Below are 12,845 nucleotides of genomic sequence, written 5' to 3' on the forward strand. Positions count from 1 at the left end.
AATTGTCCACTTGAATAACATTTATTCCTTTGTCACACTGTCAATAAACTCTTTAACTCAGTGAACATACTATTTTTAGGTTTAGCCAGTCTGCATGAAGGATTGATAGGTCTTCGAGTGACTTTGTGTTTGTTTGTTTTTAAGATTTTATTTATTGACTTTTTAGAGAGAGAATAGAAAGAGAAAGGCAGGGGGAGGAACAGGAAGCATCAACTCATAGTAGTTGCTTCTCATATGTGCCTTGATCAAGCAAGCCTGGGTTTTGAACCAGTGACCTTAGCATTCCAGGTCAATGCTTTATCCACTGTGCCACCACTGGTCAGGCAAATGGTTTGTTTTCTTTTTCTTTCTCTTTTCCTTTCTTCCCATATTTTTCTTCCTCTGAGCAAAAATACTTGAATGATAGACAATTTGGGACCCAGCTTTTTTTTTTTTTTTTTTCCTTATTCTCTCCTCTTGCCTTATTTAATTTTCTTTTAAGATTTGTTAATATGCTATTTTTATTATATAATATCAACACCATTAAGATTGTGTTTGATTATAGACCATGTATTTTATTTACATAAGATGAAGGAAGAAAAAATGGTGCTGCTGAGAAAGTTTTGCTTCCACCAAGTCAAACTATTCCTATACCACAAAACTGTGAATATGGGAAGATGGTTCTCGGATTCTTATCTTCCATTTTCATTTAGATTTAGCAAAAATAAAAGCATTATCCGATGCTCCATTTAATATTACCCATATTTTATGAACTTCTGCCCTGAGCAAGTCACTCTGTTAGACACTGAGGATATAAATTAACATTAGAAAACATTCTGAAACATGGTTTCTTTCTCTCAGGTCTGTTTTTTCTTTCCTTTAAAATAGGTAGAGAATGCCCTCCCAGTGTAAAAGGATTTCAAAGAGTGTTTGCATGTATAAACTTTTTCCCCGCTAAATGCTGATGTCAGTTTTGTAAGATTCATGTCTATTTAAGAGCTAAAAGGTTGTAACAACATCCCCAGAGCTCAGTGCCAGATGTGTTTGCATGGTAGATCATGCAGACCCAAACTCATTCTAGCATCTGGTTAAACACATTCCACATCCGATCTTAACCATATGTAAATACAATTGAGAGCAAGGGAGAAAATAATCTGTTGTCTCCCTCCTTTTGTTCTATTTACAATGTAAATGTAAATTAGTATTCTAAAGTTACAAAATTATAATGGATTAACAAGATTAGGTTTCTATTTTTAGGCAGTTACCACATGGTTGAGAAGATGATTCTGTGTCTAGAATATATTGCATGCTACATGGGAATACAGGTAGAGGAATAAGGACTCAGAGTGAATGATCACATCCATTCAGAATGAGGAAAGGAAACTGTGTAGAGGAGATAGAGTCATCATGAGTCTGGAAGAGAAGGAAGTGTTTCAATGGGTGGAGCTAGTGGAGAGGATATCTCAGTGGGGTGAGGAAAGCAGGGGAGATAAAGAGGCGCAACGTGAACAAAAGCAAAGAATTGGGAAAAGGCAGAGTATTTAAGGGGAATAGTAAATAGATAATGAGATCAATGAGAGACATCCTGGAAAACCAAGGCAAGCTAAATTTTAGAGAAACTTGAATCTAAATTATAGAACTCTGTACTGTATACTGTTGAATAAAATGTATTGACACAGAGTGATTTGAAGGACGAGCTTGACAGAAACATGTAGGTGATCAAGTCTGAACTGAGAGGAGAGAGGAGACATAATGCAGTAGAAGTCAAAGGTTTATTTTTTCAAAGTAAGACATAATAGGAACAGGGACTATCTGTGAAGTTGTGAATAATAGAGGAAGAAGTTCAAGACTGTGGTTTTAAATTTGGATGGCTGGGAGAATGGCAGTATAAGGAAAGAAAATCAAGAAAACTGGTCTTATTGATTAAAAGTGAACATGATTTTGGATAGATTGCTTTTGATATGACAGTGAGACTTCCATGAAGGTATCCAATAGACTTTTGGACATGTGATACTGAATAAGGCGATGATGAGAAACTCTTAGAGTAAATGAGATTCCCAAAGGAAGAAATAGGAAGACAGAGGAGTATAGTGTCATAGAGAAACTTTGATATTCATGTTAGGGGATGGGAATGACAGAGACCAATGATCAGAGACGGGCAATTAACAGTGGAGCCTTCTCCAAGTGAGGAATGTGGACATCCTTGTCTTGTTCCCAGGACTTGTTTCCAAATTTAGAGGGGAAGAATTCAGTCTTTCATCATTAAGAATGATGTTACCTGTAAGGTTTTTGGATGCCCTTTAGAAGTTTGAGGCAGGACCTTTCTATTGCCAGTTTACTGAGATATTTAACCATAAATGAATGTTTCAAATGGTTTTCTATATTTATCAAGATGATTGTACGGTTTTTCTTTTTTAGACTTTTGATGCAATGATTTGCATTGATAATTTTCTAATGTTAAACCAACTCTCCATGGTCATGATATATTATCCTCCTTTTTTTTTATATCACTCAGTTCTATACTGCTCACAAAAATGAGGGGATATTTGCCAATATAGATATTTAAGAAAATTTGCATGTAGACAGGCCCATGAGAGAGTGATCTGTAAATATTCTCGTAATGTCTTTTTTGGTATCATAAAATACTAGCATCAAAAAATGAGTTGAGAAGTGCCCTTTCTTTGTTTCTTTCCTAGAAGAATTTGTGAAGGATTGATACTATCTCTTCCTTAAATATTTGATAAAATCCCAAGTGAAAGTACTTTGGCTTAGAATTTTCCTTATAAGAAGGTTTTTGCCAATGATTATAAGGCTATTTAGAGCAGTGGATTTCAACTTTTTTAGTTTTGGGGACCAGTGAAAATAGAATTATTTGGGGAACCACTGTGGATGAAATAACCCTGACAGTAAGCAAATTTAACTAAGATCATTGGGTCTATAATCTTCATACAACATTAGGGTGGTTAACTTTTTCATGGGTGAACACAAAACTTCTGATGGACTGGTCCGTGTACTGATGATTGAAAAACACTGATTTAGAGTGTTTGTTTTTCTGAACAAGTTTCTGGCTTGTGTCTTTTGAGGAGTTTGCCTGTTTCTCATCTAAATTATCCAAGCTTTATGCATCAGGGTGTGCATAATATTATTAACCTTTTGATGTCTCTTTCATTTCATTTACATCTATTTGTTTTCTATTTGTTCCATCTGCACTTTGTTTCAATTTTCTCTTTAGACTTTCTTTTGGTTTGAATGCATTTTATGATTTCATAAAGTAGATATTATTTAGGACAGAAAGAAGGCAGGATGTGAGCTCTTCCAGATTATAACTGAAATCCTCTCAATAAAGTGAGAGGCAGCTTGTACAGGGAGGTATCCTGAGAAGAAAACAAGACAGTAATATGGATAGTCAAGCATTAATAAGGGCCCGGCTGAAGTAGACATGTAACTAATAATATTACTTGGATAGCTACTCTGAAGGTATGTTTCCAAATAGGCTTAAAAAATTGGAAAATTTGGAAAAAAACTGTAATAGAATTACTGTGGTGGTTAGGATGTTTCGCATTTCCATTTTAATTTTAATCAAATCCATTCAACTTTTCCCTCATGAAGGTTGAAGATAGCAACTTTTATAGACAATCACATTTTTCCAGGAGTCTAGAGCCTTAACATATTTGGCAGCTGTCTTTTCTCAATATTGAACACTCGGTGATTTACACAGAGCTGATAAATGCAAGAACTTTTAGTAAGACCTCAGTGAAGTTTCTCCCATTTTCTTTCTCATAGTGAAAAAAGCCAGAAGTAGAATAGCTGGAAGGAATTGGTATTGGTGACTGGAAATAGAATGAATGGAAAATTGGCAAGCCAGCTGGATATTTTGTGGGACTAATGGTTTTAGAGACATATTTGTAAGACTAAGATAATTATATTTCTCTTTGAACTGATTATATTTTGTATTGTATTCTTTTTGTTTGCAAAAACTGTGATTGCTTGATTCATGTAATGAAATGTGAGCTTAGTATAAAAGCATAGTTAGTTTATCTAAATTCCTTGTTGACCATAGACCCTGTTGTTTCATTTACATATTGAAAATCTATGTAATTAAAAGTGGGAGAATCATAGTTTTATAGTTTTCATTTGAATTGCTTTCACAGTTACAACTGATTGTCAGATTTCTTTTTCTTTTTTGACAAATCTTAACTTTAGCAGTAAGAAAAGTAATATTTTATGTGAAAAACCAATATATTTTCTGCAGACAGAAAAATGAACTAACCCATACTTTTCCAGAAGTGTAGAGCAGATGCCTGGATGTGAATATTGGCTTTCCGACTGCTGACCAGCTGTGTTCTCCTTGGCAAGATGCTTAACCTCTTTGTGCTTCAGTGTCTTCAGTTGTGATACAATTCTATCTTAGAGATTCCAGATGAAGATCAAATGAGTTAATACATGTTAAATGCTTAAGGAGGCTTGATGCATAGTATCTTCTCAATAAGATGTAGTTGTTACCAGGGTGAAACAGTTAGTTAGGCTCTGGGTATTGCCAATAACGTGGGGTTTGAACAATGTCTAGATCTGGGACCCCAGATGTCAAATTTGCATACATTTCATAACTACCTTAAAATGGTACTAAGAATAAAAATTTCAAATGTTGCCTGACCAGGCGGTGGCGCAGTGATTAGAGCATCGGACTGGGACGTGGAGAACCCAGGTTTGAGACCCTGAGGTCACCAGCTTGAGCTCAGGCTCATCTGGCTTGAGCAAAAAGCTCACCAGCTTGGACCCAAGGTCACTGGCTCGAGCAAGGTGTTACTCGGTCTGCTGAAGGCCTGCGGTCGAGGCACATATGAGAGAGAAAGCAATCAATGAACAACTAAGGTGTCATAACGAAAAACTGATGGTTGATGCTTCTCATCTTTCTCCTTTCCTGTCTGTCTATCCCTATCTATTCCTCCCCTGACTTTCTCTCTCTGACTCTGTTAAAAAAAAAAATTCAAATGTCATCCATTTGAGTGTGATCTTTATTGATGATTTAAGGTTCTTTTTTTTTTTTTTTTTTTTTAAGTGAGAGTAGGGGAGATCCAGAGACAGACTCCCACATGCACCCTGACCAGGATCCACCCAGCAATCCCTGTCTGGGGCTGATGCTCTGACTATGTGGGGCCATGCTCAGAACTGAGCTATTTTTAGTACCTGAGATAGAGGCTGGATGGAGCCATCCTCAGTGCCCGGGGCCAACGTGCTTGAATTAATCAAGCCATGGCTGTGGGAGGAGAAGAGAAAGAGAGAGAGAAGGGGGAGGTAAGGGAAAGAGAAGCATATGATCACTTCTCCTGTATTCTCTGACCAGAAATCGAACCTGGGACATCCACACACCAGGTAGACACTCTATTACTGAGCCAATTGGCCAGGGCTTAAGGTTTTCTTTTTCTTATGTACTGTATTTTCTTTCCCAAGCACAGCAATTATTTCTTCAAATGTAATTTTAGTGTAAGTTATGTTTTACTAACTATTCACACGTTTCAGTATGCATATTCTGAATCAATGCCGTAATTTATCAAAAATGAAGTATCATCATATACTGAAAAATTAGTATGATTAAGGCAAAATTAGAGTCTATAAATGGTGAAAATTAACAACATGATTTTTATAACTCTCAGCATAATAAACTAATGGTAAAAAGCATAGGGAAATATTTTGGAAAAAACAAACAAACTATATTTTATTTATTTATTTTTTTTCTGTTGAAATGTTTATTATTATGTTACTATATTATATTTAGCCATACAAACTATATTTTAGACAAGAGAAGAAAATAATATTAAATGGACACTAACCATGATAGGCATTTTTGCCCCGTATATGCTATTTCATTGATTTATTTTTCAAAAATCCATAAAAGAGGGTACATTAGATATTATCTCTGTTTTGCTCATGTTAGAACAAAAGCTCACAGTTTGAACAGTTCTTCAGGGCATTTAAGGAGAGCTGGGTGTCAGCTCCTAGTCATTTGAAAAAGTTATAGCTGATCAACAAAAACAAACCTTCCCTCATTTTTCAATACCTTGTAAATCAGCTAGTTTCATTTATCTTCTTATTTTTTATGCATCTCATAATAAGCATATGCATTAAAGCTCATACTGACACAACCTATCATCTTAACAATGGGGCTTAAGTCCAGCTGGAGAAATAGTAGAAAAGGTGCCAACCTTAGGGCTGGTTCTTGCTTTGCCACAAACTAGTTATTTCATTCGGGACAAGCAATTTCACAGTGGAAGTTCCTCTTCATTTGCATAAAAATGAAAAGTACTCAGTGAACTCAAATGTTTCATCTTTTTTGATGCTTTATAGTATTATAAATACCATCTTTTCCTGAGGGGCCAGAAGTTGAAAGACAGAGCAGTTTCCTAGGGAATTGATTCTCCATTTGGGATCCTCTAGCCCCTGAGAAATTGTCAGGACTTAAAAAATGATTGCTGAGACAGGATTTTGTAAGAGGCAAACCCAGAGTCAGTTTTTTAAGGTCTTATAAATACTCTTAATTTAAATTCTTTTTCTTCTGAATTTGGGATATCCTGATTTTTCTTCTTTTCATATTTTCCACAGGATTATTTTACTAATGAAGATAGAGAGTTGAAAAAAGACGATCAGCAAGACTACCACCTAGAATACGCCATGGAAAATAGCACACACACCGTAATTGAATTTACCAGAAAACTGCACACATGTGACATACATGACAAGACCATAACGGTGAGGAGCCTCTCAGTGAATGTGTGCATGAGTAACTTGTACAGTTACAGTTGTGAAACCCTTTACAGAATAAAACAAACACATATTTACAAATAACATTTGGTAACAAAATGACATGGTCTTTGGGCGAGTGTTTTTGAATTTTATTTATCACCCACACAAAAAATTCTAAGATTGTAAGGATCCATAAAGGCAATATTTGTGTGAATCTAAACTTTTGAAGAGCTGTTTAAAGTGTGTATGATTTGACTTATACAAAATGTTTTAAAATAGATAATAGATAAAGATTGGAAGAAATGTGTTACAGCAAAGAAAAGTACGGTACCTGATATAATTCATCTGATTTGTAATTGATTCATCTTTGCAAACCTCTAAAATCAAAATGAATAGTAAACTGATTAAAATGGCCTATCAACATGTTATACAACATTTCTTATCTTCGGACCTCATGCAAAAAGTAATTATCTTTATGCATATGCAAATTAAATAGAGACTACATATTCATATGGCACTTCGGAAGTTTTCACTTGTATGGGCCAATAAAATTATTTCTTTTATTTGGTAAATCAAAGCTTTAAAAATAGAACTGCAAAAATCTGAAGCTATTTTGATTAACGTGCAACTTAAAGCGTAAAAGAAGAAAAAAATCACATGCAAAGACCTGGATCACTTTTTATGTAACATACAGTGCAATTATACTTTAATTGGAATAATAATTATAGTCATTTGACCTATTAAGAAAGAATATAGCTTTTAAAATAAGTAACTTTTGCTTTATTATTCGTTTTCAAAGTTCTTATTACAAAGATCTGGCAAAGACACCTTTACCTGTGGAAGGACTGAACAAATCCTTATACCACAGCAAACCCTCACGCTGCGTGGCCGCTCTTTGGGCAATTTCTCTTGGTTGCTTAATGGAACCCAGTTTCATCTGACAGTGCTGCCTCCAGTTGGAATACAGCAAGCAGTTCACCTGATTTGTAACTCACTCATCTTGGTGAACTTCTAAAATCAAGATGTATAGCAGGCTAACTCCTTAGAAAGTTCTAAGATTCATAAAATGACTGTTAGCTTGACTCAAGCTTAGAAAACAAACCCAGAATCAGAAGTTCCTCCTGTATTTGCATTTTATTTACATTCATACATGTAACTGGGCTCGTATCTGTGAAAGTAAAAACTCTGACCTGGAAAGTAATTTTAATTTTCATTCTAATTCTATTGCCCTGGCCGGTTGGCTCAGTGGTAGAGCGTCGGCCTGGCGTGCGGGGGACCCGGGTTCGATTCCCGGCCAGGGCACATAGGAGAAGCGCCCATTTGCTTCTCCACCCCCCCCTCCTTCCTCTCTGTCTCTCTCTTCCCCTCCCGCAGCCAAAGCTCCATTGGAGCAAAGATGGCCCAGGCACTGGGGATGGCTCCTTGGCCTCTGCCCCAGGCGCTAGAGTGGCTCTGGTCACGGCAGAGCGAAGCCCCGGAGGGGCAGAGCGTCGCCCCTGATGGGCATGCCGGTGGATCCCGGTGGGGCGCATGCGGGAGTCTGTCTGACTGTCTCTCCCCGTTTCCAGCTTCAGAAAAATACAAAAAAAAATTCATTCTATTTATTTTCCATAAAATGTCCATGGCATTAAAACACGTTTGTATTTTTCAAACTCCCTGCTGCTTAACAACAATATTTGCTTGGGAACCTCCAGTCGCTAGTTTGGAGGGATAGAATGACAGTGATTTGCTGTCCCTGTGTGCAGGAAGGTGGTAGCACCTCAGTCATCCCTCACTCTGTGTAGGGATACATTCTCTTGCCTGCTGAGAGAGACAACTCCCCCCCCCCCCCAACTCTTGTCTATTTGGTACTTAACAATTTAATCAGATTTACACAGTGTTAGAGAGCATATTGAGAATTGCAAAGGTTATTATTCTTTTTTCTTCACTTCTATATCTTGCTTTAAATAGAGTTCTTTAAACTCAACTCAGTGGTAAGATAAGTGCTCTCCTGACATATCTGTGCCCATGTCTGCCTACCAGGAGAGCACTGTGAGAGTGATCTGGGCCTATTCCCATGAAGATGTGGGAGAGGATGGTCCCAAGTACCACAACTCCAATCGTGGCACCAAGAGTCTGCGGTTGTTGAATCCTGAGAAAACCAGTGTGTTATCCACAGCCATATCGTACTTTGACCTGGTAAATCAAGACGTAAGTTTTTTCAGGTTTTCTCATTGTAGGGATGGGTTTATTGAAAGTATATAAGAGTTGTTACTTTTTGTATTTAATTATTTGTTAAGAGAATGTGACTTTGTGTTCTCCTCCCCTTTTTATTAAGACAGGTCCCCATCCCAAACAAAGGTACAACATACTGGTGCCAAATGTTTAAGATTCCCATGTTCCAAGAAAAGCATCATGTAATAAAGGTACGTGATTCACTCATATGCCAAACTTAATTTGTATAAGTGGAGAAATTGTTCTTAAAATGACAGTGATAAAATATACATAGAAATCATTTTTCATTCTATGAAATTTGTTTAGAGAACAAAGAACTGACTTATCTGACACACACAGTCTTGAGTTACTGAATTTAGGGAGAAAGCTTGGATTGTAGCTAGTATTTGGGGTTTTGTCTCCTAATTTTACGTGTTAAAGGTAAACGTTTTAGGATGCATTTGAACACTTCCAGTTATTTTTCAGACAACACTTATACAATTGGAATTTATGCATAGATAAATTATATCGATACCAAAATTGTTTGAGAATATCTGCTGCATTGAGAATAATGAATATTGTAAAAAAAAAATAGTTACAGTATTTTTTGAAACTAGGGAAACAAGAAAATTAGTGAATTTCTGCAGAATTTAAAAAATACAGAATTGTGGGCCTGACCTGTGGTAGCGTAGTAGATAAAGCATTGACCTGGAACGCTGAGGTTGCTGGTTAGAAACCTTGGGCTTGCTGGGTCAAGGTGCATATGGGAGTTGATGCTTCCTGCTCCCCCCTTCTCTCTGGCTCTCTTTTCTCTAAAATTAATAAATAAAATCTTTAAAAAAAATACAGAATTGTGTAGTAAATAAACCCAGTTTACTTGTGGCATGTAATTCTCTCCTACTCCCTCAGGGATAGAGCTCCCAAAATTTTGGCCTCGAGTTAGTGAATGAACAAGTATTTTAAAGCATGGGTCCTTGGCTCTGGGCTAGGAATTGTTGACAGTCCCACCAGTAGCTGAAGATTTCCAAGGTCCTCAACCTACAGAGTGAGATTGTAGGAGTCAGGACTAAGATAGAAGAAAATAAGATAGACTTAAAGGGTACATATTAAATACTGTAAACATTCAGGAGACCAAGCATTGCCAACTTTCTGTCAGCCCTCATACTGTGGAATGAAGCAGTGTACATGTGAGAAAGGATCAAACTTGTAGAACGTGGAATCAAGAAGAAAATATGTGGGTTCGATTCACAGGTTGACTGTTTAATTAACGATGTTTCTCAGGGAAGTCGCTCTGGGGTAACAGTCGCCGTAGGCCCTGATTTCCTCTCATAACACTTTCCCTACCAGCTTCAAAGCATTTTGGCAGAGATGCAAACACTAACTACATTCTATGAAGTGACTTAAATTTGTTAATTTCTAGTATATTTGCCCAGTGACACAGATCTGCTTTCTCATTTACAGAATGTTTCATAACTACTTAGGCAAGAGGAGCAGGTTGAGAACATGTTTATTGAATTAGTAAGTTACCCTAAATATTTGTGGAATATTTTTGGAATCAGAAGACACCAACAGTATGACTGCAGATGAGTCATTTACCTCCGTGCAATGTAATTTTCTGTTTCTTACCTGTGAAAGGGGAATGCAAATTCTAGCTTTACATATTAATGCAGTGCCTAAATCCTTTCCTATGCCAAGGAAAACTCTCAGAAATAAGTGTTACAGTTATGCAGGGTGAGGCAAAAGTAGGTTTACAGTTGTGAATATGTGAAACAGTTTATCTTGTATTATTATTTATTAATTATTGTACTATTTTCCATATGAACAACTGTAAACCTACTTTTGCCCCATCCTGTATATACTGTGAGTCATATATCACTGTGTGTCATCTGCAGTAGATTTAACTGGAATGTTGCTCAAGGGACATATATAAAACCGTATGTTCAGAAATAAAAACAAATATCTCACAAAATAGGTCCTTTATTCATTTTTCAGCAAATGTTAGTTGATGGAATGCAAAGTCTTTAATCACCTACACTAATACATTTTTATTCTTGCTGTTATTAATGCTAACAACTAAAATGAATGAAATAAAGATAATTGTCTACATGTAAGGGAAGGCAGTACATATTCGGACCCTCCACATAGGCATTTGTTTGGCATCTCATCTAAGAATTCTTTTTTTTTTTTTTCCTGAAGCTGGAAACGGGGAGAGAGAGTCAGACAGACTCCCGCATGTGCCCGACCGGGATCCACCCAGCACGCCCACAGGGGGCAATGCTCTGCCCACCAGGGGGCGATGCTCTGCCCCTCTGGGGCGACCAGAGCCACTCTAGCACCTGGGGCAGAGGCCAAGGAGCCATCCCCAGTGCCCGAGCCATCTTTGCTCCAATGGAGCCTCAGCTGTGGGAGGGGAAGAGAGACAGAGAGGAAGGAGAGGGGGAGGGGTGGAGAAGCAGATGGGCGCCTCTCCTGTGTGCCCTGGCTGGGAATCGAACCCGGGACTTCCACACGCCAGGCCGACGCTCTACCACTGAGCCAACCGGCCAGGGCCTCATCTAAGAATTCTTAGCTAGATTTCTCATCACAAGTATGCCCGAGTAATAGTCAGCTATGTGGGCATCTATTATCTAAGGGTGTGCTTAGAATTAGGTGTCTTTGGGTCCTCATTGCTGTCTGCGCTAAGTATCAAGAGGGATCTCAATGACTTGAAAGGCTTTGGAGCATTTTTTTTTTTTTGCAGTGTTTGGAGGTCTACACAAGGGTAGAAGTTCTTTACCCCAGCAAAGGGGATTTGAGGGAAAGGCAGCAGGTTGGAAACCAAAAAAGGATAGAGCATCATGCTTAAAAGTTTGACCGTTGCTGAGATTTAAGAGAGGATTATTTTTACCTGTTGTGACCTCAGAAAATAGTTTACTTACTTGTATCTCAGATCTCTCATCTGGAAAATGGGCATAATAGTTCACACCTATTAGAATCAAAGAAATTTAATATTTGCTAGTATTTAGAACAGTTCCTGGCACACGGTGTTTGTTAAAGTAATTAAATAAAATTAGGTAAATCTTTAGCAATACACAATCATTAACCTGTTAATCATCTTGTTAGATTTCTGAGTTGCTAAGGAATCCCAAACCAGCCAACACTTGGCACAGAGTGTCAAATAAAATGTGGATTGTCACTCATGTCATTCAAGGAGGCCATCTTGAGAACTCACTGCTGTGGAGAAATCTGAAGTTGAGGTGAACAAAAAATTGTCAATCATTCTCTTCATCAATTGATACAGGAAGGAAAGAAAACGCTATGCTTTATGCTTGCTACTAAACAGAACATCTTTCTTGCCAGGAAATTAGATACTGCTATGTTTTTCTGTTGGTGGCATTGGTAGATCTGAATGATTTAATTTGGGGAATGTTTTCTAGGACAAGAAAATCTAAACATAATCGTCATTGAATAACCATGAAATGTCCTTGAAACCAGAATACTGTAGACTCATGAAATAGTCATTCAAATATTGATTTTCCTGTACCAGACACATAGCATGAACATTTGGCTGTAGATACTAAATTAAATGGACATTGCAGCCCAGCCTAGTTTCATTATATTTATCCCCCCACCCATTCTTTTTACTAAAAGGACACCATCAAATGCAGAACTTGAGCATTGACACATTCTGAAATGTCAAGTGTGATAGAGGGTTTTTCTAAAAATTGTGTGAGATTTTAAGGTTAAACTTAGTAAGTTGTGGGAATTCTTAATTTCATACTACATGACTTGACAATAGAATGATCTCTTCTCTGTCAATATATCTTCTTCCATATTTTTTTCTCTGAAATATTTCAAAATGTATTTTAATTGATGTGATTTCTTTCCCCTGATGGAAATAGCATTTTCACAGACTCTCCTCTTCAGTTCTCATTCTTTTTTCATGTGTCATC

General features: G+C 37.2%; 1 protein-coding gene across 1 annotated transcript in view; it reads left to right on the forward strand.

Annotated features, from left to right (window-relative positions):
* MOXD1 (monooxygenase DBH like 1) overlaps positions 1–12,845 on the forward strand; it is an 89,741-nt gene that overhangs the window by 14,762 nt on the left and 62,134 nt on the right. The window contains exons 2-4 of the mRNA XM_066373212.1: positions 6,580–6,726; positions 8,743–8,910; positions 9,042–9,125. Of these exons, the coding sequence (XP_066229309.1) occupies positions 6,580–6,726; positions 8,743–8,910; positions 9,042–9,125 (399 nt within the window). The remainder of the gene's footprint in view (positions 1–6,579; positions 6,727–8,742; positions 8,911–9,041; positions 9,126–12,845) is intronic.

Source organism: Saccopteryx leptura, chromosome 3 (genome assembly GCF_036850995.1).
Source record: "Saccopteryx leptura isolate mSacLep1 chromosome 3, mSacLep1_pri_phased_curated, whole genome shotgun sequence".
Taxonomy (NCBI): Eukaryota; Metazoa; Chordata; class Mammalia; order Chiroptera; family Emballonuridae; genus Saccopteryx; species Saccopteryx leptura.